General features: G+C 35.9%; 1 protein-coding gene across 1 annotated transcript in view; it reads left to right on the top strand.

Moving 5' to 3' along the window:
* Positions 1–27,370, top strand: part of REDIC1 (regulator of DNA class I crossover intermediates 1) — an 87,175-nt gene that overhangs the window by 26,043 nt on the left and 33,762 nt on the right. Inside the window, exons 6-9 of the mRNA XM_081483685.1 lie at positions 5,698–5,813; positions 22,599–23,122; positions 23,330–23,399; positions 24,962–25,022. Coding sequence (XP_081339811.1) covers positions 5,698–5,813; positions 22,599–23,122; positions 23,330–23,399; positions 24,962–25,022 — 771 coding nt within the window. The remainder of the gene's footprint in view (positions 1–5,697; positions 5,814–22,598; positions 23,123–23,329; positions 23,400–24,961; positions 25,023–27,370) is intronic.

Here is a 27,370-nt window from a genome sequence, read left to right as displayed (position 1 = left end):
CCATGAACTGCAGCATGCCAGGCTTCCCTGTCCTTCACTATCTCCCAGAGTTTGCTCAAACTCTTGTCCATTGTGTCGGTGGTGCCATCCATCCAAGCATCTTTTAATTTCATGGCTGCAGTCACTGTCTACGGTGATTTTAGAGCTCAAGAAAAGGAAGTCCGTCACTGTTTCCAATTTTGTCCCATCTATTTGGCATGAAGTGATGGCATTAGTTTTTTGCATGTTTTTCTTTATAGGTTATTACAAAATACATATTTTAAAGTAGTTGTTTATATATTTGTTTGGAAGCGCTCTTACTTGCAGCACACAAGATCTTCACTGAATCATGTGGAATCTTTCGTTGAGGCCATGGACTCTCTGGTTGTGGCTTGTGTGTTCTTCATATGAGCTCTGGAGCACATGCACTCAGTAGCAGCAGCATGCAGGGTTAGTTGCTCCACAGCTTATGCGACCTTAGTTCCTGGACCAGGGATCAAATCCATATCTCCTGCATTGCAAGGTGGGTTCTTAACCCCTGGACCACCAAGGAAGTTCCGGTTGTTACAAAGTATTGAGTCTAGTTCTCTGGGCTATCCAGTAGGTTCTTATTGGTTATTCACTTTGTATATAGTAGTGCAAGGGTGCTCAGTCACTCAGTCACGTCCGTCTGATTCTTTGTGACCCACATGGACTGTAATTTGTGGATATTGAAAAATCTTTGTATCACTGGGATAAATACCACTTGATCATGGCATTTGTTCAGTCGCTAAGTCGTGTTTGACTCTGCATCCCATGAATTGCAACATGCCATGCTTCCCTGTCCTTCACTATCTCCTGGAGTTTGCTCAAACTCATGTCCACTGAGACTGTGATGCCATCCAACCATCTCATTCTCTGTCGCCCCCTTCTCCTCCTGCCTTCAATCTTCCCCAGCATTATGGTCTTTTCAGTCAGTTCTTTGCATCAGGTGGCCTAAGTATTGAAGCTTCAGCTTCAGCATCAGTCCTTCCAATGAATAGTCAGGGTTCATTTCCTTTTGGATTGACTGGTTTGATCTTGCAGTCCAAGAGACTCTCAAGAGTCTTCTCCAGGACCACAATCCAAAAGCATCAATTCTTCAGCACTCAGCCTTCTTTATGGTCCAGCTCTCACATCCGTACATGACTACTGGTATATGATCCTTTTAATGAATTGTTGGATTCAGTTTGCTAATATTCTGTTGAGGATTTTTTCATCAGTGATATTGGCCTGTAATTTTCTTTTGGGGAGTACCTTTGTCTGTTTTCTGTATTAGGGTGATGCTGGCTTCATACCATGAGTTTGGAAGTGTACCTTTCTCTGCAGTTTTTTGAAATAGTTTCAGAAGGATAGATGTTTTTTCTCCAAATGTTCGGTAAAATTCATGTGTTAAGTCATCTGGTCCTGGACTTTTGTTTGTTGAAAGTTTTAAAGTTACAGGTTCAATTTCAGTACTTACAATTGGTCTGTCATATTTTCTATTTCTTCCTTGTTCAGTCTTGAGAGATTGTACCTTTTTAAGGATTTATACATTTCTTCTAGAATGTCCATTTTCTTGACCTATAGTTGCTTGTAGCAGTCTCTCGTGAAAGTATTAGTCCCTCAATCATGTCTGACTCTTTGCAATACCATGGACTGTAGCCCACCAGGCTTCTCTGTCCTTGGAATTCTCCAGGCAAAAATACTGGAGTGGGTAGCCATTCCCTTCACCAGGGGATCTTCCCAACCCAGGAATCGAAGCTGGGTCTCCTGCTTTGTAGGCAAATTCTTTACTGTCTGAGCCACCAGGAAAACCCAGAAGTCTCTTGTGGTCCTTTGTATTTCTGTGGTGTTGGTTGTAACTTCTTTTTCATTGCTAATTTTATTGATTTTGGGCTTCCCTGGTGGCTCAAACAGTAAAGAATCTGCCTGCAGACTCTGGTTCGATTCCTGGATCAGGAAGATCCCCTGGAGAAGGGAGTGGCTACCCACTCCAGTATACTTGCCTGGAGAATTCTATGGACAGAGTAGTCTGACGAGCTACAGTCCATGAAGTCACAAAGAGTCAAACACAGCTGAGTGACTAACACTTTCATTTTATTGATTTGCACCCTTTCCCTTTTTTTCTTGATGTTTCTGAGTAAAGGTTTATCAACTTTGTTTATCTTTTCAAATAACTAACTTTTAATTTTTTGATTTTCTGTTGTCTTTTAGTCTCTGCTTCATTTATTTTTTTCTCTGAGACTTATGAATTCTTTCTTTCTACTGATTTGGGGTTTTGTTTATTCTTCTCTCTCTAGTTGCTTTAAGTATAAGATTAGATTGTTCATTTGAGATTTTTCTTGTTTCATGATGTAAACTTATATCACTGTAAACTTCCCTCTTAGAGCTACTTTTAGCAAATAAAATTCTATTCAATTAGAAAATGAACAGATTGTGATTAAAGCTTGAAATATGAAGATCTAAGGCTATAGTAATGTTTATCCTTTCTTTTCTTTAAATTGTTAAAGTTAAACTACAGAAAGGTAAAAAAAGTGATACTAAAATCTCTTGAAAATCTTATCAGCTGTGCTGTGTATTAATGAAAGTGAGGCTTTCCATTTTTAGGAGATGTCATGTAGTAGAATGGGACTTGAGGGTGGAGAGGACCAAGAATGATAAAGTCCAGTGAAAAGGAGCTCTTCAGTATAATCTTAGCTGATAAACTCTCTGGTCTTTATAAGTCTTGTCAATTGCTGATTGACTTGCCTTTCTTTCCTTGGAACTTTTTCTGCAGCTCATGACCTTTTTTGCTTCTATTTTTCACTTTTCTCATCTCTTGTTTATACATTTTGGCAAATCAAATGCTTGTGTCTTTCCTGTAGTTATCACAAGTCATGGGCTCATATGGAATATTTTAACTTCAGTTCAACAGAACAGAAAAGTGCGTTTTCACTCCAGTATCTTTTTCAGCAGAAGTATCTTCCAGTAGAAATACTACAAAACAAAATTTCATTCCCAGAATAGTACCTAGTCTTCAGAAAGTTGCATATAAAAAGAGGCAGGATGAGCAAGTGTCTTTGAATTGAAGGTTCTTAACATTTTGATACCATTATATTTTATGATATGTTCTTTTCTCATTCATAGATTTTAAAATATTAGTTGTAAGTTGCTGTAGATATAGTCACAATTGGATATAAATTAGGTATAAAGTTCCTCTTAGGTCAAAAACTTAATTTTCTGCACTGTAGGAGATTATGAATTCAAAAACTGAAATGTTGTTTAAAAATCTTTGAAAAAAATCATTTTTTAATAAAATTGATAGTGAAACTGAAAATTGTTTGGTGTGTTACATAATAGTATGATGATTGTAATCACAATAAATAAATAGTTGGTGATGTCATGGTGGCCCAGTAGATGTGTTATAGAAAGGGTCCTGTGAATAGCAATATATAACCTCAGTGATGTCATAGTAGCCTATTAAGTATGAATTGTGATGACTTGATTCTTTTCATGATTTGACAGATGCCAACTGGTTATATGCATTTCAATTATAGTTGCACAAATATGTAGAGATGTGTAAGGCTAAAATATTTAATTATTTTATATGCTAAGGTTAAGAATACTAAAAATTCAAAATTTAAAATTCTGAAATATATCTTCCATAGAAAATGCTGAGAAGTGATTTTTGATTAAATTTACATAGATTTTAAAAATGAAATTATTAAAGATTACTGTGTGTGTGCTTGTGCTTAGTCCCTCAGTCATGTCTGACTTTTTGTGACCCCATGAACTGTGGCCCGCCAGGCTTCTCTGCCCATGGTATTTTCCAGGCAAGAATACTGGAGTGGGTTGCCGTTTTTCTTCCAGGAGATCTTCCTGACCAGGGATTGAACCTGCATCTCTTGTGTCTCCTGCATTCCTGGCAGATTCTTTACCTGCTGAGCCATCAGGGATTATTGTATTAATATATAATGATAGTGAGGAAAATGGTTATATAAATGCTGTGTCTTATTAGCAGGAATATTTATTTTTGAATTCCTCCCAATTTTAGCATGCAGTGGTTTCTGCCATATTTATGTATTATGTATAAATTAATTTATAATTATAAATTTATTAGTTATAGTTATGGTATTTTATAGCTAGATAATATATATCATGATTCACTTTTATTAAAATATGTTTTCTGTTTTTCAGAAAAGAAAAATTGAAGTACTGATATTATGTTTCAGTGATATATGTTAGCCTTATTAATTTAAGAACCCAATAATTTTTGAAGGATGCAGTGAAAAATATTCAATTACCCTTTCGGTTGTATTTTACAAGACTAAAGCTTGCATCCTAGATCTGCTTAAAACTCATGCTTATTCTTTTAAATAATTTATAAGCTAGAGAATGAAATGCTCTGTAATCTAAATAATCTCCTACTTATAGAGTATAGATTAGTTATTATCTGCAGAAGGGTAAATAATGCTACACTTAATAGAGCAGAAGACAGCAACAAGAGTCTTTTGTAACTGTCCAAGACAAAGACCCTGATGCTGGGAAGGATTGGGGGCAGGAGGAGAAGGGGGCGACAGAGGATGAGATGGCTGGATGGCATCACCGACTCGATGGACATGAGTTTGGGTAAACTCCGGGAGTTGGTGATGGACAGGGAGGCCTGGCGTGCTGTGATTCATGGGGTCGTAAAGAGTCGGATGTGACTGAACTGAACTGAACTGAAGGCATACTGTCACATTGTGAGGTTTTAGTGAAGTATTTAATAGTTTATTTGGAGGGATTTGAAGAAAAGTGAGAACTGAAATGAAATTATAAGATACAAAGGAAAATTGATTGAAAAAAAAAGTTAGAAAAAAATTTGGTCTGGGACTCACTTCTCACTGCACTAGAGAAGTTAATACTTGAGCCAATGTATAATACTCCCTTATCTTTTGATTTGTTTGTTATTCACTTTGAGGAATGAATTTGTCTCTGTGCCTCTGTCACCGTCTCTCTGAGACTGAGATGTGAGATGTAGTATCAGACTTTATTTTCAACTTTCCCTTACTTTAGACCTTTATATTTTTTTGAAGCCTTTCAGTATCTCTTTTTGTCTCTCTCTCTTTTTTTTCTATTTCTGTCATTGATTTTCTTTGGACTTATCTCTATGTTTCATGGCTTACAGATAAATATATACTGCAGATGTAAATTATTATTGCTGGATAGATTAATGTTGAGCCAATAAAATATCTTATGGTACTTTCCTCATTAATAAATGGATTATTTCAATTGCTTTTCTCAATAGTTTTCCAATCCTTTCTGCATTTTGCACTCAATGATATTGATATTCAGAAATATTAAAACAGCAGTGTAAAATTTTACTCAGTAGATGAAAAAACTGAGTTAAGTACAGCTGTTTTCTTGGGAGAGATTATGTGATTTCTATGAGAGAAATTTAACTTTTATTTACTCAAGATCCTGGTGTTCTGGGTATTTTTTAACTTTTTTTTAACCAGTGAAAAAGTATTTAGCTCACCATAGTATCAACCCTATTATTTTAATAATCACTCAAATACTGATATGCTTTCATTGTTAAAAACTATTTTATTTTCAGTTAGGATTCAATTATTTTCTTTTAGATTAAAATAATACATTTTTTGAATATCTGTGTATTCACTTAAATGGCATTTTATGGTAAATAATTTAAATTGTGTACTTGTACATTACCATTTTGGCAGCTCTTCTTTTCTTTTTCAGCTCAGTAATGTTAATTATTCTCATTCCTTGGTTTCTAAATTAAATAAAAATCAAGATACTTTCAATCCATCATATGAAACAGCGCAATCTGGGCCATTATTTGAGAGATTAAACAGGTAAGCAAAGATGTTGAAGGTAATAAAGAACCTGTAGCATTTATTTCTTAAATTATTAATTTGCTTTTAACAGACACAACTATTTTTAGTTAGAGATGTAAACAGACCTAAATATTACTGCTAGAAAAAAAACAGTCAATAAAATATAGTATTTCATTAAATCACTTTTAAGTAATTATTGTATAATTGACCTTTAACTAATTTATTTAAAAAAAATTGGGGGCCAAGATGTTTTGCACCTGTTTTATAATTTCCATGAATTATTAGTTTCCTTTACTGTGTCATATTGTATTAACTTCTTTTTTCATATCTGGTAGTTGATCAGTGCTCTATTTTTATTTTCTAGATGTCTGTATATAAACCCTAGTTCTTTTTTTAAAAAATCCATTGAACTTGTCAAACCAGTTTGAATTATTTCTTGTTAATTGTGATGAGAAACCTTGACTCTGTAATCCTGTCCAAGTCTTCATATTAGTAAATATCACCACTATTCACTCAGTTGCTTAAGCCAAAATAAAAGTTGTCCTTGATTTCTTCCTTTTCTTCATCTCTCAATATATATTTCACCAAAAAGTATTGTCATTTCTGCATTCTAAGAAACCTTAATATTATTTATTTACGTTTTTGTCTCTAAGGGTTCCATCCCAGTCCAAGCAAACACTGCTTCTTGCCTGGAGAATTGTAAAAGCCACAAAACACTTCTTTTTTCTCTTTGTTCTGAGATTTTTTTTAAACAACTTTATTAATGTATAATCAACATATAACAAACTGAACTTACCTAAAATGTGCACTAAGGTAAGTTTTGACGTATTTTAAAAATAATGAACTTATTCATCGTCTCCTGTAGTTTCTTGGGCACCTTTGTAAATCCATTCTTCTGGTCACTTCACGTCGCTTACTCCCATCCCAAGGCAACTGTTGATCTGATTTCTGTTACTATCGATTAGTCTGTAAGTGGCATTATACAGTATGTTTTCGCATTTTTGGTTTATCTTTTTTCACTCAGCATAATTACTTTAAGATTCATCTTTGTTGTTTATTGTGTGTATCAGTAAGTCCATTTCTTTTTATTGCTGAGTAGTTTATGGCAACCCACTCCAGTACTCTTGCCTGGAAAATCCCATGGACAGAGGAGCCTGGTAGGCTGCAGTCCATGGGGTCGCTAAGAGTCGGACACGACTGAGCGACTTCACTTTCTCTTTTCACTTTCATGTATTGGAGAAGGCAATGGCAACCCACTCCAGTGTTCTTGCCTGGAGAATCCCAGGGACGGGGGAGCCTGGTGGGCTGCCGTCTGTGGGGTCGCACAGAGTCGGACACAACTGAAGCGACTTAGCAGCAGCAGCAGCAGTTTTCCATTGTATGAATATAGCAAAATTTATTCATCTGTTGATGGACAGTTGGATTTTTTTCTCCCAGTTTTGGCTATTCCAAAATAAAGCTACTATGAACATTGATGTTGAAATCTTGTTTGAATATATGCTTTCATTTCTGTTGAGTAGATATCTACAGGGCTTCCCTCATAGCTCAGTTGGTAAAGAATCTGCCTGCAATGCAGGAGACCTGGGTTTGATTCCTGGGTTGGGAAGATTCTGTGGAGAAGGAAATGACAACCGACTCCAGTATTCTTGCCTGGAGAATCCCATGGACCGAAGACTTTGGCAGGCTACAGTCCATGGGGTCGCCCAAGAGTCAGACACAACTTAGCGACTAAACCACCACCAAATATCTACATATGGAATGGCTGGTGTGTGTTTAAAATTTTAAGAAACTGGCAGACTTGTTTCCCAAGTGATTTGTGTCATTTCTACATTCCCATCAGCAAAGAATGAAAATTCCATTTGCAGTACATCCTTGATAACACTTGGTATGGTCAGTCTTTTAAAATTTATGCTACTTTAGTCAACATGTGCTGCTAAGTCGCTTCAGTCGTGTCCGACTCTGTGGTATCTTAATGATGTTGGCATCTTTTCATGTGCTTACTAATCATTTATGTATCTTTGGTGAAATGCTTAGCCTTTTCATTTTCTTAATGGTGTCTTCTTGACACTAACCTTTTTTCTTTTTTAACAAAGGTTTTAATTTTGATGAAATGCAGTTGGTTAATTTTTTATTTATGAATCAAGCATATGGTGTCAAAGCTAACAAATCTTTGCCTGAGACAAGGTTATGAAGATTTTCTCTTATATTTACTTGGTTTTCAATATAACATTTTCCTCTTTGAGTTAATTTTTTATGTATGGTGTGAGATAAGGATCTAATTTCATCATTTGCATTTATGGCAAGAAAAGAATATCTTTACCCCACTGAGTGCTTTGAGACATTTGTTGAAAATTAATTGACAAAAGTATAAATTATTTTCCCCTGTAATGTCAGTTCTGTTCTATTGAAAAATCATGTCTGTTTTTATGTTTGTCACACTGTCTCAACTACTAAAGCTTCACTGTAAGTTTTGAAATTGGGAATTGTATTAGTCCTCCAATGTATTCTTCTTTTTCAAAAATGTTTTACCTTGTCTTAGTCCTTTGCATTTTCATATGAATTTTAGGACCAGCCTGTCCATTTCTGGGGAAAAGGAAGTTTAATTTGATTTTTATAGGGATTGTTTTGAATCTATAGTCCAATTTTGGGAAAATTTTAACATTTAACAATAGTGGCTCTTCTAATCCATGAACGTGAAATGTTTTTCCTAGTCAGTTGTTTGTCATATGTATGTCGTAACAGCTTTATTCTTAATAGCCCCAAACTTGAACTAACCCAGATGTCCATTAAGAATAGAATATTATATAATATTCATATAGTGGAATAGTACACAGAAATGAAAAAAGTGAGCTGCTAATATATGTCATAGCAAGCAAGAATATGCGTAAATCTCAACACAAAAAGAGAATCATTGTATAATTTAATTTATATGACTTTCAGACAGTCAGCAAAATAGTGGTTACTTTTTGGAGGTGTGAACTTTGCATGAGAGAACTTTCCAGTGTACTTGAAGTGAGCTTTTCTTTCTCTTGAGCTTTATTGACCTATAATCTGATGAATGAAAATTGTATGTATTTAAGATGTCTGCTCTGATGATTTAATATGCATACACATATTCAAATGATTATCATAATGAAGCTAATTGACACATCGATCACCTCACATAGTTACCATTATTATATGTATGGCGAGACCATTTAAGATCTATTCTGTTAACAAATTTCAAGAGTAAATGTAGCATTAAGCACTATAGTCACCATGTTATACATTAGATCCCCAGAGCTTATTCATCTTGTGACTGGAAATTGGTACACTGGGACCAATATCTCTCCATTTCTCCCACTTCCTCAGCCCCTGGCAACCACAGTACTACCCTCTGCATTTTTTAATTTGGGATTCTACATTTAAGTGAGATCTTACAGTATGTTTCTGTGTCTGGTTATTTCACTTAGCGTAATATCCTCCCTGTTCATTCATGTTGTCATAAATAGAAGAATTTTTATTTTTAGGGATGAATAATATTCCATCTTATTTAACATCCTTTCATTTTTTCTCAATAATTACAGTAGTTTTCTATGTAATGAAATTAATTACAGTAGCTTTCGATAAGCCTCATGCTTATATTGTTATATAGGAATTTTATTCTTTTTATGCTGTTATGAATGGATTATTTTCATTTTTAGAATTTTTTGAGGTATAGTTGATTTACATTTGTTAATTTCTGCTGTATAGCAAATGACACTATTAAACATATATATTTCTTTTTCATATTCTTTTCCACTATGGTTTATCACAGGTTATTGAATTTAGTTTCCTATGCTATACAGTAGGACCTTGTTGTTTATCCATCCTATATATAATAACTTGTATCTACTAATCCCAAACTCCTAATCCTCTTCTCCCCAAAATCCTACTTGGCAACCACAAGTCTGTTCTCTATGTCCACAAGTCTGTTTCATAGATAGGTATGTTTGTGTCATATTTTAGATTCTACATATAAATGATGTCATATGGTATTTGTCTTCCTCTTTCTGACTGACTTTGCTTAGTGTAATAACCTCTAGGTCCATCCATGTTGCTGCAGATGGCATTATTTCATTCTTTTTTATGGCTTAGTAATATTCCATCATATATATTTAATATATATCTTTTTAACCATTCCTCTGTCAGTGGACATTTAGGTTATGTCCATGTCTTGGCTATTGTAAATAGTACTGCTACAAATATAGAGGTGAATGTATCTTTTGAACTATAGTTTTATCTGGGTATATGCCCAGAAATGAGATTGCTGGATCATATGGTAGTTCTATTTTTAGCTTTTTAAGGAGCCCCTCCATACTATTTTCCATAGTGCTGTACCAAATTACATTCCTGCCAGTAGCAAAGTAGGGTTCCTTTTACTCCACATGCTCTCCAGCATTTATTTGTAGATGTTTTAATGGTGGCCATTCTGACTGGTGTGAGGTCAGAAGTTTTGATTTGCATTTCTCTAATAGAGAATCTTTTCATGCACCTATTGGCCATACATATGTCTTCTTTGGAGAATTGTCGATTTAGCTCTTCTGCCCATTTTTCAATTATTTCTTTGTTACTGAATTGTAAGAGCTGTTTCTATATTTGGGAAGTTAATCCCTTGTCAGTTGTATCATTTGCAAATATTTCCTCCCAGTCTGTAGGTTGTCTTTTCGTTTTGCTTATGGTTTCTTTTGCTGTGGAAAAGCTTGCAAGTTTGATTAGATCCCATTTGTTTATCTTTGCTTTTACTTCTGTTGCCTTTGGAGACTGACCCTAGAAAACATGGGTACAATTTATGTCAAAGAATGGTTGCCTGTGTTCTCTACTAGACATTTTACAGTGTCTTGTTTTATATTTAAGTCTTTAGGCCCTTTTGAGTTTATTTTTGTGTAAATTGGAAGGGTGTGCTCTTAACTTCATTGATTTCTGTGTAGCTGTCTAACTTTCCCAATACCACTTGCTGAAGAAACTACCTTTTCCCCATTGTGTATTCTTGCCTGCTTTGTCAAAGATTAACTGTCTGTAGTTGCATGGGTTTATTTCTGGGCTCTCTACTCTGTTATATTGATCCACATGTCTGTTTTTGTGCCAATCACATGCTGCTTTGATTACTATAGCCGTGTAGTATTATCTGAAGTCTAGGAGAATTATGACTCCTGCTCTGTTCTTTTCCTCAGGATTGCTTTGGCAATTCTGGGTCTTCTATAGTTCCATATAAGTTTTAGGATTATTCATTCTAGTTCTGTGAAAAAACATCATGGGTAATTTAATAGGGATTGCATTAAATCTGTAGATTGCTTTGGATAGTATGGCCATTGTAACAGTATGGATTCTTCCAACCCAAGAAAGTGGGATATCTTTCCATTTCTTTGAATTATCTTCAATTTCTACTGTTAATGTTTTGTAGATTTCAGATATGTCTTTCACCTCCTTAGGTTTATTCCCAAGCATTTTTTGATGCAGTTTTGAAAGATACTGATTTTTTTTATGTTCCCTTTCTCATATTTTATTGTTAATGTAAAGAAATGGAACCAATTTCTGTATGTTAATCTTGTATCCTGCTACTTTGCTGAATTTATTAGTTCTAATAATTATTGTATGGAGTCTTTAGTGAATTCTATATATACTATCATGTCATCTTACCATAAAGTGGTAAACTGACAATTTTACTACTTCCCTACCAATTCAGATACCTTTTATTTCTTTTCCTTTTCTGACTGCTGTGGCTGGGACTCCCAATAATATGTTGAAGTGAAGTGATGAGAGTGGGTATCCTTGTTTTGTTCCAGATTTTAGCAGAAAGGATGTTAGCTTTTCACCATTGAGTATTATATAGCTATGAGTCTGACATAAATATTGTGTATTATGTTGAAATATATTCCATCTCTACCCTTTCATAAGGGTTTCTATTATGAATTGATGTTGAACTTTATCAAATGTTTTCTTTCGTATCATGTGGTTTTTATCTTTTCTTTTGTTGATGTATCACATTGATTTGTGTATGGTGAACCATTCTTGTAACTGTGGGATGACTCCAACTTGGTAATGGTGTATGGTCTTTTTTATGTGTTGCTGGATTTGATTTCTAATGTTTTGTTGAGAATTTCTACATCTATGTTCATCAAAGATATTGGCCTGTAATTTTCTTCTTACTAAAAAAATAGTGGGTCGGTAGTGAAATCAAGAATACACAGAAAAACTGTACAAAAAAGATCTTCATGACCCAGAGAATCACAATGAGTGATCACTCACCTAGAGCCAGACATCCTGGAATGTGAAGTCAAGTGGGCCTTAGAAAGCATCACTACGAACAAAGCTAGTGGAGGTGATGGAATTCCAGTTGAACTATTTCAAATCCTGAAAGATGATGCTGCAAAAGTGCTGCACTCAATATGCCAGCAAATATGCAAAACTCAGCAGTGGCCACAGGACTAGAAAAGGTCAGTTTTTATTCCAATCCCAAAGAAAGGCAATGCCAAAGAATACTCAAACTACCGCACAGTTGCACTCATCTCACACGCTAGCAAAGTAATGCTCAAAATTCTCCAAGCGAGCTTCAGCAATACATGAACCATGAACTTCCAGATGTTCAAGGCTGTATATTGTCACCCTGCTTATTTAACTTATATGCAGAGTACATCATGAGAAACGCTGGGCTGGAAGAAGCACAAGCTGGAATCAAGATTGCCGGGAAAAATATCAATAACCTCAGATATGCGGATGACACCACCCTTATGGCAGAAAGTGAAGAAGAACTAAAGAGCCTCTTGATGAAAGTGAAAGAGAAGAGTGAAAAAGTTGGCTTAAAGCTCAACATTCAGAAAACTAAGATCATGGCATCCGGTCCCATCACTTCATGGGAAATAGATGGGGAAACAGTGGAAACAGTATCAGACTTTCTTTTTTTTGGCTCCAAAATCACTGCTAATGGTGATTGCAGCCATGAAATTAAAAGACACTTACTCCTTGGAAGGAAGGTTATGGCCAACCTAGATAGCATATTTAAAAGCAGAGACATTACTTTGCCAACAAAGATCCGTCTAGTCAAGGCTATGGTTTTTCCAGTGGTCATGTATGGATGTGAGAATTGGACGGTGAAGAAAGCTGAGCGCCGAAGAATTGATGCTTTTAAACTGTGGTGCTGGAGAAGACTCTTGAGAGTCCCTTGGACTGCAAGGAGATCCAACCAGTCCATCCTAAAGGAGATCAGTCCAGGGTGTTCATTGGAAGGACTGATGTTGAAGCTGAAACTCCAGTACTTTGGCCACCTCACGCAAAGAGTTGACTCATTGGAAAAGACCCTAATGCTGGGAAGGATTGGGGGCAGGAGGAGAAGGGGACGACAGAGGATGAGATAGTTGGATGGCATCACCAACTTGATGTACATGAGTTTGGATATACTCCGGGAGTTGTTGATGGACAGGGAGGTCTGGCGTGCTGTGATTCATGGGGTCACAAAGAGTCAGACACGACTGAGCGACTGAACTGAACTGAACTGTGTCATGTTCTATAACCCATTTCATAAAGTGCTGGATTTTTTTTGGTAATATTTTGTTGATGATTTTTAAAAATATGTAGAGAGATTTATTTTATTATAGTTAATTCTACTGTACTGCACAGTAACTCAGTTATAAATATATATTGAATCGATTTTTTTTAATTGGAGTGTAATTGTTTTGCAATGGTATATTAGTTTCGCCTGTACAACAGCCTGAATCAGTTCTATGCATACATATTATCTCCTCCCTCTGTAGCCTCCTTCCCATTCCCACCATCCCACTCCTCTAGGTTATCACAGATCACCAAGCTGAGCTTCTTGTGCTGTACAGCAGCTTCCTACTAGCTATCTGTTTTATACATGATAGTGTATACATATCAGTTCTGCTTGCATCTATTTCATGAGGAATATTGGTCTGAATTTTTCTTTACTTATAATGTCTTTGTCTAGCTTTGGTACCAGAATAATGATACTGGCTTCATAGCACAAGTTGGAAAATGTCTCTTCCTCTATCTAATGGAAGAATTTGTGGAGGCTGGTTGTGTGCATGCTAAGTCACTTCAGTCGTGTCTGACTCTTTATGACCTATGGACTGTGGCCTGCCAGGCTCTTCGTCTATGGGATTCTCCAGGAAAGAATACCAGAGTGGGTTGCCATGTCCTCCTCCAGGGAATCTTCCCAACCCTGGGATCAACCCAGGTCTCCTGCATCTCCTGAATCGCAGGCAGATTATTTACCACTGAGCCACTGGGGTTTGGTTATTTTTTCTTTAAATGTTTCTGCACCTGGGCTTTTCTTAGAAAACTTTTAACTAATAATTCTTTTTTATTTTTCACTTGTTACAGATCTATTCAGATTTTTTAATTCCTCTTAATTTCTTTGTCATAATGTGTGTTTTTATACTATTTCATCCATTTCATCTAAGTTGTATTATTTGTTATTATATAGTTGTTCACAGTATTCCCTTGAAATCATTTTAATTTCTGTTAAAGTGTTGATATCCCTTCTTAAATTCCAGATATGTGTCTTTTCTACTTTTTTCCTTGATTAGTATACCTAAATTTTTGCTAACTTTATTTGCTAAATTTTCAGTTTCATCAATTTTCTCTATTATTGATTTTGTTTGCTTTCTATTCACTGATTTCTGCCCTGATGTTTGCTCAGATACTCAGTCACGTCTGACTTTTGTGACCCCATGGACTGTAGCCTGCCAGTCTCCTCTGTTCATGGGATTCTTCCAGTAAAAGTACTGGAGTGGGGTGCCATTTCCTCCCCCAGGGGATCTCTCCCACCCAGGGACCGAACCCACATTTCTCATGTCTCCTATACTGGCGGGCGGGTTCTTTACCACTAGCGCCACCTTATTGTTGTTGTTGTTCAGTTGCCAAGTCGTGTCCGACTATTTGTGACCCCATGAACTGCAGCACCCCAGGCTTCCTTGTTCTTCACTGTCTCCCGGAGTTCGCTCAAACTCATATCCATTGAGTCAGTAATGCCATCAAATTAACTCATTCTCTGCTGCACCCTTTTCCTCTTGCCCTCAGTCTTTGCCAGCATCAGGGTCTTTTCCAATGAGTTGGCTCCTTGCATCAGGTGGCCAAAGTATTGGACCATCAGTTTAAGCACCAGTCTTTCCAATAAATATTCAGGGTTGATTTCCTTTAGAACTGACTGGTTTAATCTCCTTACAGACCAAAGGACTCTCAAGAGTCCTCTCTAGCACCACAGTTCGAAAGCATCAATTCTTTGGCACTCAGCCTTCCTTATGGTCCAGTTCTCACATTCATACATGACTACTGGAAAAACCATAGCTTTCACTAGACTGACCTTTCTTGGCAAAGTGATGTCTCTGGTTTTTAATACACTGCTAGTTTTGTCATAGGTTTTTTTCCAAGGAGCAAGCATCTTTTAATTCCGTGGCTGCAGTCACTGTCCGCATTGATTTTGGAGCCTAGGAAAATGAAATCTGACACTGTTTCTACCTTTTCCATGTCTATTTGCCATGAAGTGATAGGACTGGATGCCATGATCTTCATGTTTGAATGTTGACTTTCAAGCCAGCATTTCCACTTTCCTCTTTCACCTTCGTCAAGATGCTCTTTAGTTCCTCTTCATTTTCTGCCATTAAAGTGCTTTTATCTGCATATCTGAGATTGTTGATACTTCTCCAGGCAATCTTGTTTCCAGCTTGTGAGTCCCCCAGCCCAGCATTTCATGTGATGTACTATGCATGTAAATTAAATAAACATGGTGACAATATACAACCTTGACATACTCCTTCCCAATTTTGAACCAGTTTGTTGTTCCATGTGCACTTTTAATTGTTGCCTCTTGTCCTGTATACATGTTTCTCAGGAGTCAGGTAAGGTGGTGTCTGGTATTCCTATCACTTTATTAATTTTCCACAGTTTGTTGAGATCCACACAGTCAAAGGCTTTACTGTAGTCAGGGAAACAGATCTTTTTTTTCCAGTGCCTCCTGGGAAGCCTCAAAAATGTGTAAATAGAGCTTCTATTATTGTTGTTGTTACAGTGACTAGTTTGAACATTCTTTGGCATGGCCTTTCTTTGAGATTGGAATGAGAACGGACCTTTTCCACTCCTATGGCCACTGCTGAGTTTTCCAAATTTGCTGGCATATTGAGTGCAGCACATTCACAGCATCATCTTTTAGGATTTGAAATGGATCAACTGGAATTCCGTCACCTCCACTAGCTTTGTTTATAGTGATGCTTCCTAAGGCCCACTTGACTTCGCATTCTAGAATGTCTGGTTGTAGGTAAGTGATCACACCATCGTGATTCTCTGGGTCATGAAGATCTTTTTTGTATGGTTCTTCTATGTATTCTTGCTACCTCTTCTTAATATCCTCTGCTTCTATTAGGTCCATACCATTTCTGTCCTTTATTGAGCCCATCTTTGCATGAAATGTTCCCTTGGTATCTATAATTTTCCTGAAGAGACCTCTAGTCTTTCCCATTCTATTGTTTTCCTCTATTTCTTTGCATTGATCACTGAAGAAGGCTTTCTTATCGCTCCTTGCTATTCTTTGGAAGTCTGCATTCATATGGGTATATCTTTCCTTTTCTCCTTTGCTTTTTGCTTCTCTTCTTATCTCCGCTATTTGTAAGGCCTCCTCAGACAACCATTTTGCCCTTTTGCGTTTCTTTTTCTTCGGGTTGGTTTTGATCACCACCTGCTGTACACTGTCACGGACTTCCATCCATAGTTCTTCAGGCACTCTATCAGATCTAATCCCTTGAATCTATTTGTCACTTCCACTGTATAATTGTAAGGGATTTGATTTAGGTCATATCTGAATGCTCTAGTGGTTTTCCCTACTTTCTTCCATTTCAGTCTAAATTTTGCATTAAGGAGTTCGTGATCTGAGCCACAGTCAGCTCCCGGTCTTGTTTTTGCTGACTGTTTAGAGTGTCTCCATCTTTGGCTGCAAAGAATATAATCCATATGATTTCGATATTGACCATCTGGTGATTTCCATGTGTAGAGTCATCTCTTGTGTTGTTACAAGAGGGTGTTTGCTGTGACCAGTGCATTTTCTTGGCAAAACTCTGTTAGCCTTTGTTCTGCTTCATTTTGTACTCAAAGGCCAAATTTGCCTGTTGCTCCAGGTATCTCTTGCCTTCCTACTTTTGCATTCCAGTCCCCTATAATGAAAAGGACATCTTTTGGGTGTAAGTTCCAGAAGGTCTTATAGGTCTTCATAGAACAGTTCAACTTCAGCTTCTTCATTACTGGTGGGGCATAGACTTGGATTACTGTAATATTGAATGGTTTGTCTTGTAAACGAACAGAGATCATTCTGTCATTTTTGAGATTGCACCTAAGTACTACATTTTGGACTCTTTTGTTGACTATGAGGGCTACTCCATTTCTTCTAAGGGATTCTTGCCCTCAGTAGTAGATACGATGGTCATCTGAGTTAAATTCGCCCATTCCAGTCCATTTTAGTTCGCTGATTCCTAAAATGTCAATGTTCACTCTTTCCATTTCCTGTTTGAGCACTTCCAATTTACCTTGATTCATGAGCCTAAAAAGCAGAGGCATTACTTTGCCAACAAAGGTCCGTCTACTTAAAGCTATGGTTTTTCCAGTAGTCATGTATGGATGTGAGAGTTGGACTTTAAAGAAAGCTGAGTGTCGAAGAGTTGATGCTTTTGAACTGTGGTGTTGAAGAAGACTCTTGAGAGTCCCTTGGACTGCAAGGAGATCCATCCAGTTGATCCTAGAGGAAATCAGTCCTGAATATTCATTGAAAGGACTGATGCTGAAGCTGAAACTCCAATACTTCTGCCACCTGATGTGAAGAACAGACTCATTGGAAGAGACTGTGATGCTGGGAAAGATTGAAGGCAGGAGGAGAAGGGGATGCCAGAGGATGAGATGGTTGGATGGCATCACTGACTTGATGGACATGAGTTTGAATAAGCTCTGGGATTTGGTGATGGACAGGGAAGCCTGGTGTGCTGCAGTCCACAGGGTTGCAAAGAGTCGGACACAAGTGAGCAACTGAACTGAACTGACAGTGGCTAGAGAATTGAAAGGGCCTAGAAACGTTCTCATGGAAGAAGAAATTATCCAGAACTGGGTATTTAAATTTTAGTCTAAAGATAATGACTGAAGTTTCGTCTAAATCATCTCCAAATACTAGATACAAAAGAGGCATAAGATCAATTTTGTCCAGGGTTCTTCTATAGATAACTCTGGAGAAATTAGAGAAATGTTAAACAGTACATTCCTGGTCAATATTTAAGAGAGAAATTTTGACAGTCAAAGGAAACAGAACTGACAAGGTGATGACTCTCCTTCATCTGACTTACTCAACTAGAGACAGCTTAGAAGAGCTGTGTTTTGTTTGCAAATATAGATTTTAAAATAAATTGTTAAAAATACAGATATTATACCTTAGTGTCAAACTTATTTTGAAAAGTAGATCTCTTACTTATTAGTCATGAGACTGTAGCTAACTTATTTATATCTTTTGGCATTTCGTCTACCTCATCTGGACTAGTGATAGCATCTTTCCTTCAGGGTTATATGGAAAAATCAATGTGATAATCTATTGAAATTGCGAGTGTTCCATAAATACACTAAATCAGCTGGTAATAATTTTTTAAAATTTTTATGGAAGGCTTCTAAAATTATTCACAGGTAGATTTTACATAGCAAGAATATCACTTCAAGAAAATGAAACAACTTACATGTTTAAAATATAAAGGGGGACTTCGTGGTCCAGTGTTCGAGACTCCATGCTCCCAATGATATTTATGATTTCCTTTTTCTTCTTACTTTGGGTTTAGTTTGTTCTTCTTTTTTTCTGTTTTCTTAAGATGTAAGTTTAACTTAATGATTTGATATCTTTCTTCTCTTTTAATGTAGGTATTTACTGCTGAAAAGCCATGCTCAGAGGTCAATCGATGAGTTGGAGGTTGTTTTTAAACACCTTGAGTATAAGACCTCACATTCGGTCAGGGATGAGTGCCATTTTTCAAAGACATTTGAGTGGCATTGTTTCCAACTAGAAGTTTGCTAAATAGCTAAATATCTGTGTATATAATATGTATTTTTCTCTGTTTTTAAGTTTTTTTGTCACAGATTCTCTACTACAAATTTTCTACTATAGATTTCTCTCCATTAGGATTAGAATGTATGTTTTCTCTTTCTTATGTTTGGGGTGTATTGAGTTTCTTGGATTTGTGGACTTATTGTTTTTACCAAATTTGAAAAAAATTCAGTCATTAATTTTTCAAATATTTTTTCTGATTCCTCTCTCCTCTTCTTTGGGAATCTAAATAATAGGTAAAGTTGTCCAACTGAAGTTGTTTAACAGTTTACTGCTGCTCTATTTATTTAAAAATTTTTTCCTCTCCTTTCATTTTATATAGATTATTTTGTTAGAACTTCAAATTTACTAATTGTATCTTCTTTGGTATCAAATACTGGTAAATCTGTTCAGTGCATTTTTCATCTCTAGAAGTTTGATTTAACTGCTCTGTTTATTTTCCAGGTATCTATTCAACATGCTTAATCTTTTGTCTTGCTTCTTGAAATAGGGAATATAGTTAGGATAAATCTTTTAATGTCCTTGTGTGTAAAGTATATCATTTTGTGTCATTTCTCAGTCTGTTTTTAACAACTGATTTTCCTCTTTATTAGAGACAGCAACTTTCTGCTTCAATGAAGTCTTGATAATTTTGTTTAGATTCTACACCTTGTAAATCATCTTTTTGGTTTCTGGAAATCTCATATTCCTATAGATCATTCTAAGCTTTGTTCTGGGATACAGTTTAGTTACTTGGAAGTAACATGATTCGTTTGAGACTTGCTTTAGAATTTGTTAAACAGCACCAGGTACACCTTCATTCAGTCTGTGGCTACTTTTCCCTCTGCTGAGGCAATACTCTTCTGAGTCTTCTCTAGTTTTCTTTGGATTACAAGATTTTCCACTCTGGTTGATGGAAACACAAAATTTTCCTATCTTTGTCTGAGTTCCTGAAATTGTTGCATTTTCTCAGTTCTTTTCCCAGTCTTGAGTAATTACTTCATATGCATTTGCTGGTGAGTACTTGGTTAAAGCTGGTTTTAGAAAAGGCAGAGGAACCACAGATCAAATTGCCAACATCCGCTGGATCATTGAAAAAGCAAGAGAGTTCCAGAAAAACATGTATTTCTGCTTTATTGACTATGCCAAAGCCTTTGACTGTGTGGATCACAATAAACTGTGGAAAATTCTGAAAGAGATGGGAATACCAGACCATCTGACCTGTCTCTTGAGAAACCTGTATGCAGATCAGGAAGCAACAGTTAGAACTGGACATGGTACAACAGATTGGTTCCAAATAGGAAAAGGAGTATGTCAAGGCTGTATACTGTCACCCTGCTTATTTAACTTATATTCAGAGTACATCATGAGAAACGCTGGGCTGGAAGAAGCACAAGCTGGAATCAAGATTGCCGGGAGAAATATCAATAACCTCAGATATGCAGCTGACACCACCCTTATGGCAGAAAGTGAAGAAGAACTAAAGAGCCTCTTGATGAAAGTGAAAGAGGAGAGTGAAAAAGTTGGCTTAAAGCTCAACATTCAGAAAACTAACATCATGGCATCTGGTCCCATTACTTCATGGGAAATAGATGGAGAAACAGTGGAAACAGTGTCAGACTTTATTTTTTTGGGATGCAAAATCACTGCTGATGTTGATTGCAGCCATGAAATTAAAAAGCAGAGACATTACTTTGTCAACAACTGTCCATCTAGTCAAGGCTATGGTTTTTCCAGTAGTCATGTATGGATGTGAGAGTTGGACTATAAAGAAAGCTGAGTGCCGAAGAATTGATGCTTTTGAATTGTGATGTTGGAGAAGACTCTGGAGAGTCCCTTGGACTGCAAGGAGATCCAACCAGTCCATCCTAAAGGAGATCAGTCCTGGGTGTTCATTGGAAGGACTGATGTTGAAGCTGAAACTCCCAATATTTTGGCCACCTGATGTGAAGAGCTGACTCATTTGAAAAGACCCTGATGCTGGGAAAGATTGAAGGCTGGAGGAGAAGGGGATGACAGAGACTGAGATGGTTAGATGGCATCACCGACTCAGTGGACATGAGTTTGGGTAGACTCCGGGAGTTGGTGATGGACAGGGAGGCCTGACGTGCTGTGTGCTGTTCATGGGGTCGCAAAGAGTTGGACATGACTGAGCGACTGAACTGAGCTGAACTGAAGCAACTTAGCAACAGCAGGAATACATTAATTATCTGTTGAATACTGTTTATTCAGATAATAAATCTTTCCCTATTTTGGTGTATAATTTTGATGAATTTTATATTTATCTCTAGGAAAAATAAATTGTTAAAGAAACTGGATTGATTTGTCTTAATACGTCTGTTATATGTTTACCATCATTTCTCTCTGCCATTTATATAAGTAACAATTCTTCCCAACATTCGGTCCCCAACTCAAATGCCACCTGCCTGATTTTTCTCAGTCAAAATAATTTCTTCTCTCTATATACTGTGGTAATAATTGGCTGTAGAATAGCTCTTTTCACTTTCTAATTTTTTTTTTGCATCTTCTAGTCTATTTCTTGTGAGCAACAACTGTTTACTATACATTTTTCTATTGCCCACATTTTTGCAAATGTTTAGAATGATGATTTACATTTGTAGTATGCTTTCTAACTTATGCAGTGCTTTAAATTTATTTTCTCATTTAGAGTAACAGAATTTTCTCTGATGTTGATAGTGTATATTATTGCATACTATAGATTATGTCTTTTGGTATAACAGAATAACATTATTCTACCCCAAATACCAGTAAGACCCATATTGAGAAATAATGTAGGATCATGACCTGTGAGCATTCATGGACAAAACATCTCTCTCTCCTTAATACCTTAAGACTGAAATATTTTATCTCTCTGTCCGCGGTACATGACACACTCACTGCCTAGAACAGAGTAGTACGTTAGTTAAAAATAAAATTGGAACTCAATCCTAGTTTTAGTTGGTATCTCTAATCTCCAGAAAAAAACCAACCCTATGTAAATTTGTAGATACACAAGGCAACAAAATTCAGAATATCTTGATTTCCAGTTACTTTCCACAATAGTTTTGATTCATTTATATAAATTGGACATTGTTTAGAATTATGATTTCTGTATTATAAGGGAATTTGCAAGGTACTTAGTCTGACCTTTTTTTCTAATTCATCTTTTCTCTTGGATTTATTACCAATACTTATATATATTTTGTATGTATATTGCTCTTCCTTGGGAACTTGAGAGAGATTTTGTTAGGTTGAGGTCGTTTTTAGATTGAGAAATATCTGATAGAATGGTCTTATAACAATTTTATTTGACATTTTAACACTAGGGATAATTTTCTTCCCTGCATAGTCTTCAAAGTGTCTTTCTTTATTTAAATGAAGTGGCATTTATGTTCACAGTTTGTCTAAGTTATTCCATAGACATTATTATGGGATTAGTCATCTTTTGTTTTGTTAATATAATGTACATTGAACTAAATACTAGTGTTTCATGTTGAAGTACAAAATTAAGTGTAGATTATTTTTATACTCACTAAGATACTAAGATAGCATATTAAACAAATTTCCACCCAAGGCAATATCATTTATTTAAATTTTAAAAATGTAAACATGGTCTGCTTAAATGTTAATAGCTACTCAATATATTCTGTAAGAATTTAGCTTCAGGTGTTTCTGAATGAGAATGCCCTATTCTTTTCTTGCTAAATATGTTTTTATTTATCCTAAAGTCCAGGAAATAGAAATTTCCTTACTAGGACACCTACCGTAGTTGTAGGTGAAGATTGTGGAAGCATGGATGAGAGAAGACAGTCAGACTTCATTACTGAAAATAACTCGTTACAACATATTTGGAAAGAAAATAGAAAAAAGTTTTCAAACGAAGATATGAACCAGCAAACCTCCAGCCTTCTATCAGATAATTGTGACTCTTTTATTAGTGAAAATATGATCAATTTATTAAACATAGACCAACAGAAGATAAAGGAAACCTTTGACAAGTATGGTTATGATAATACAGGAGATACGTGCGCAATCATTGATTCTGATAAAAACCGTTTCACTGATAGCCACATTAAAAGTATTTTTACAGAGCCAGAGTTGGCTTTTAGTAATTCTACTTTTAAAATATCAAATCGTTCAGAAAAGTGTCAGCCAAACAAGATTTGCCAGAAAGAGTACAAGAATAATGAAAGAAATAATTTTAGTACATCTTCTGTGAAAGATTTTTATTCAGCCAGCTCTAATAAAAAAGGTTGGTGTTATATATGAAAAATGTAATTATCTGTTGGATTTTTTTTTTGTTTTTAGTTTTAATGAATATATGTGTGTGTATGTGTGTGCATTTGGAGGAATATGAAATTAAAAATAGAATGACATTATATGACATTGCAGACCAGTGGCATCCCTTCATATGGGTCATGCTAAAGTTTTATTTCTTTGCATACTTTTATTTTTAAAGGAAAATTTGAAAGTGATTACCAAGAGAAGATACACCAGAAAAAAGTACAGAAATATTCAGTGAACCATATGTAAGTTTTTAGATGAATCTGAAGAATGCAAATTGGGGTATAAAATAATGCATTTTGAAGGATACAAAGTGAAATAGACATATTGCTATCTTAGGGTGAGCAGACTGGATTCAGAAACCAATTGTCAGGGACTTCCCCGGTGGTCCAGTGGCTAAGGTTCAGTGCTCCCAATGCAGGGGGTCCGGATTCAATTCCTCCTCAGGGAACTAGATCCCACATACAACAACTAAGAGTTTGCTTGCTGCAACTAAAGACCTGGTGCAGCCAAATAAATAAATATTTTTTAAAAATCAGTTGTCAGAACCTTGGTGATATCACCCTAGTTGATAATTTGGTCCTCATATTAACCAGTGCAAAAATATCTAAGTCATAGTGTTCAGTTCAGTTCAGTCGCTCAGTCATGTCTGACTCTTTGCAGCCCCATGGACTACAGCACGCCAGGCTTCCCTGTCCATCACTAACTCTCGGAGCTTACTCAAACTCATGTCCATCGAGTCAGTGATGCCATCCAACCATCCCATCCTCTGTCATCCCCTTCTCCTCCTGCCTTCAATCTTTCCCAGCATCAGGGTCTTTTCTAGTGAGTCAGTTCTTCACATCAGGTGGCCAAAGTATTGGAGTTTCAGCTTCAGCTTCAGTCCTTCCAATGAATATTCAGGACTGATTTCCTTTAGGATAGACTGGTTGGATCTCCTTCTAGTGTTAGTTGTGTTAGTTAACTCCTTGTAGTGTTAGTTGATTTGAAAAAAACTGACTTATGTGTTCAGCAAGTTTATTTACCCTCCAGAATGTCAATTTATTAATTTATAATAAGAAATAGAAGGATGAAACATAAAGGAATCCTGACTGGCATGATTAGCATATTTTCTACATTTTGGCAGCTCTCCATGGGAAATTTGCTTGGTTAATATAGACTCAGAATGAGGGAGTAATAGAAATCAAAGGTTAATAGCATAAACAAGCATATCAACAATTTATAGGACTGAATTTATAGATAATTAAAACTTGGTTCAGAATAAGCTTAACTTTCTTGGTAATAATTATGATTTATTTATTTATTATTTATTTTCAGTATTGGTAATTGAAAATCATGAATTAGAATAGATTTTTGAGAATACTTTCTTAAGAAATATGTAAAATATTAATACATAGAATATTAGATGCCATTTTTATGGGATTGGCACTAAATTAAATAAGAGCTTCACCATTTATTTAATAAAATCAACTTAGGTTCTTCATTATGAAACTTCTAAATATTCAGAATCTCATGAATGAAAAATAGGATGTTAAAACTTGAATTTTAAAATATGCTTTATGAAAATGATTTAGAACATGGCTCCCAACCCTGTGTGCAGATACTTATCACTTGAGGGTGTTTTTAAAATAGAAAATATCAAGTTTGATGTACATATAGACTGCTTAAGATAGAGCTTATGAATCCTTATTTTTAAAAACTTCCCTTATAATTCTGACCTTTAGCCAACTTTGGGAGTCATAATTTAGAACAATGATTTCAGAGGGATTAAAGCACATTCTAATACTGTCTTATTTTTAACCCTTAGGGGTAATATCCCTTCGGAAGAATTGCATTTTGAGCAATCATGGGACTTTGGAGTTGGTGAGGTAAAGTACAATCTTACATTTTCTTTCCAGTTAAGTGAGTTGTATTATCATGTCATATCTTAGTATTTGAAATTAACTTTGGTTAGCTCTTTCTGAAAAATTTCTGCTTAAGATAACCTTTTATATATTTATATTTTTTTTACTTTGGGAAAATTATTGCTTAGATCTAAAAATAAAATTAACGACATTTTAGAAACTGTAATGTGCCTTATTTCAAACCAATATAGATGCATTTAAAGTTCTTTCTGTAAGTCCTATAAAATTTATTCCAAGATGAAATTTCTTTACAGGTTTAATTGTGCTAAAGGTGAATATAGTTATATATTTAAGAATACTGAAACTTATATAAACATTGGTTATTTCAGTCATAATAGCTGCTCATTAAAAGGGTGTATGAATCATTCAATTATGAAAGAATACATGTTCTATTCAAGATTGCATGGAACATTCTCTAGGATAGACCATATACTAATAAGACATGAAACCAGCCTCAATAAATGTAACAGGATAGTAGCTATTATTATTTCAAACGTCTTTTCAGTACACAATATTACAAATTGAGAAATCACAGAAAGAATGATGAGAAAAAATGATTACATTTAGACTGAAACATGTGCTCTATATAATACAGGGAGTTGAGCCTGGTGCTCTATGATGACCTAGAGGGGTGGGATGCGGGAGTGGGAGGAAAACTCTGGTGGGGGGGGCAGATATATATATATATATATTTCTATATATATATATATATATATATTTATCGCTGATTTACATGGTTGCACCAAAGAAATTAACATAACATTGTAAAGCAACTATCCTTCAATTAAAAATTTTAAAAAAATGTGCTACTAAAGAACCAATGAACTGATGGTGAAATAAAAAAGAAAATAAGAAATTACCTTGACATAAATGACAATGAAAAAATAACCCCCAGAGCTTCTACTGTAGCAGCTTGGGATCAGACCCTGCCCCTGACAGGGTAGTGATGGCCACTGAGCTGAGAGGAAGTCCTGCTTCAGAGAGGAAGTCCAGGCACTAGAACCCTGAGCAGGCTAGAAGGAATGAATAACAGACTAAGTGATGGCAAATGAATAAATGATCTGGAACTCAGTATAATGGAAATCACTAAATCAGAACAACAGAAAAACAAATGAAGAAAAATGAATGCAATCTATGAGATCTCTAGTATAATGTTAAGGGTGTCAACATTCACATCATAGGGCTGCCAGGAGAGGAGACAGAGAAGTTTAATGAAAATGTGTTTGAAGATATTACGGCTGAAAAATTTCCAAAACTAAAGAAGGAAATAGATGTTCAGGGACAGGAAGCAAAGAGGATTCCAAATAAGAAGAATTCAAACAGACCCATAGTAAGACATATAATTAAAATGTCAGTTCTAAGAGGGAGGTTTACAGCAATACAGGACTTCATCAGGAAGCAAGAAAAATCTCAAAAAAAACCCAACCTACCACTTAAAAGAATGTTCACACTACCATACGGTTGCATTCATGTCACATGCTAGCAAAGTAATGCTCAAAATCCTTCAAGCTAGGCTTCAGCAGTATGTGAACTTAGAACTTCCAGTTGTACAAGCTGGATTTAGAAAAGGCAAAGGAACCAGAGATCAAATTGCCAACATTCGCTAGATCACAGAGAAAGCAAGGGAATTCCAGAAAAACATCTATTTCTCCTTCATTGAGTACACTAAAGCCTTTGACTGTAGTTCACAATCAACTGTGGAAAATTCTTAAAGGGATGGGAATATCAGACCATTTTATCTGTCTTCTGGGAAACCTGTATGCGGGTCAAGAAGCAAAAATTAGAGCCAGACATGGAACAATGGACTGGTTCCAAATTGGAAAGGAGCACATCAAGGCTGTATATTGTCACCCTGCTTATTTAACTTATATGCAGAGTATATCATGCGAAATGCTGGGCTGGATGAAGCACAAGCTGGAATCAAAATTGCTGGGAGAAATATCAATAACCTCAAATATGCAGATGATACCACCCTTATGACAGAAAACGAAGAAGAGCTAAAGAGCCCCTTGATGAAGGTGAAAGAGGAGATTGAAAAAGCTGGCTTCAAACTCAACATTCAAAAAATGAAGATCATGGCATCTGGTCCATAACTTCACAGCAAATAGATGGGGAAATAATGGAAATAGTGAGAGACTATTTTCTTGGGCTCCAAAAGTACTGTGGATGGTGACTGCAGCCATGAAATTAAAAGATACTTGCTCCTTGGCTTCCCTGGTGGCTCAGAGCGTAAAGCATCTGCCTGCAATGCGGGAGACTCTGGTTTGATCCCTGGGTCAGGAAGATCCCCTGGAGAAAGAAATGGCAACCCA

Source organism: Giraffa tippelskirchi, chromosome 4, assembly GCF_054371585.1.
Source record: "Giraffa tippelskirchi isolate mGirTip1 chromosome 4, T2T-mGirTip1v1.2.pri, whole genome shotgun sequence".
NCBI lineage: Eukaryota > Metazoa > Chordata > Mammalia > Artiodactyla > Giraffidae > Giraffa > Giraffa tippelskirchi.
Note: the sequence above shows the minus strand (reverse complement) of the source record. Positions and strands in the feature narration are given on the sequence as shown.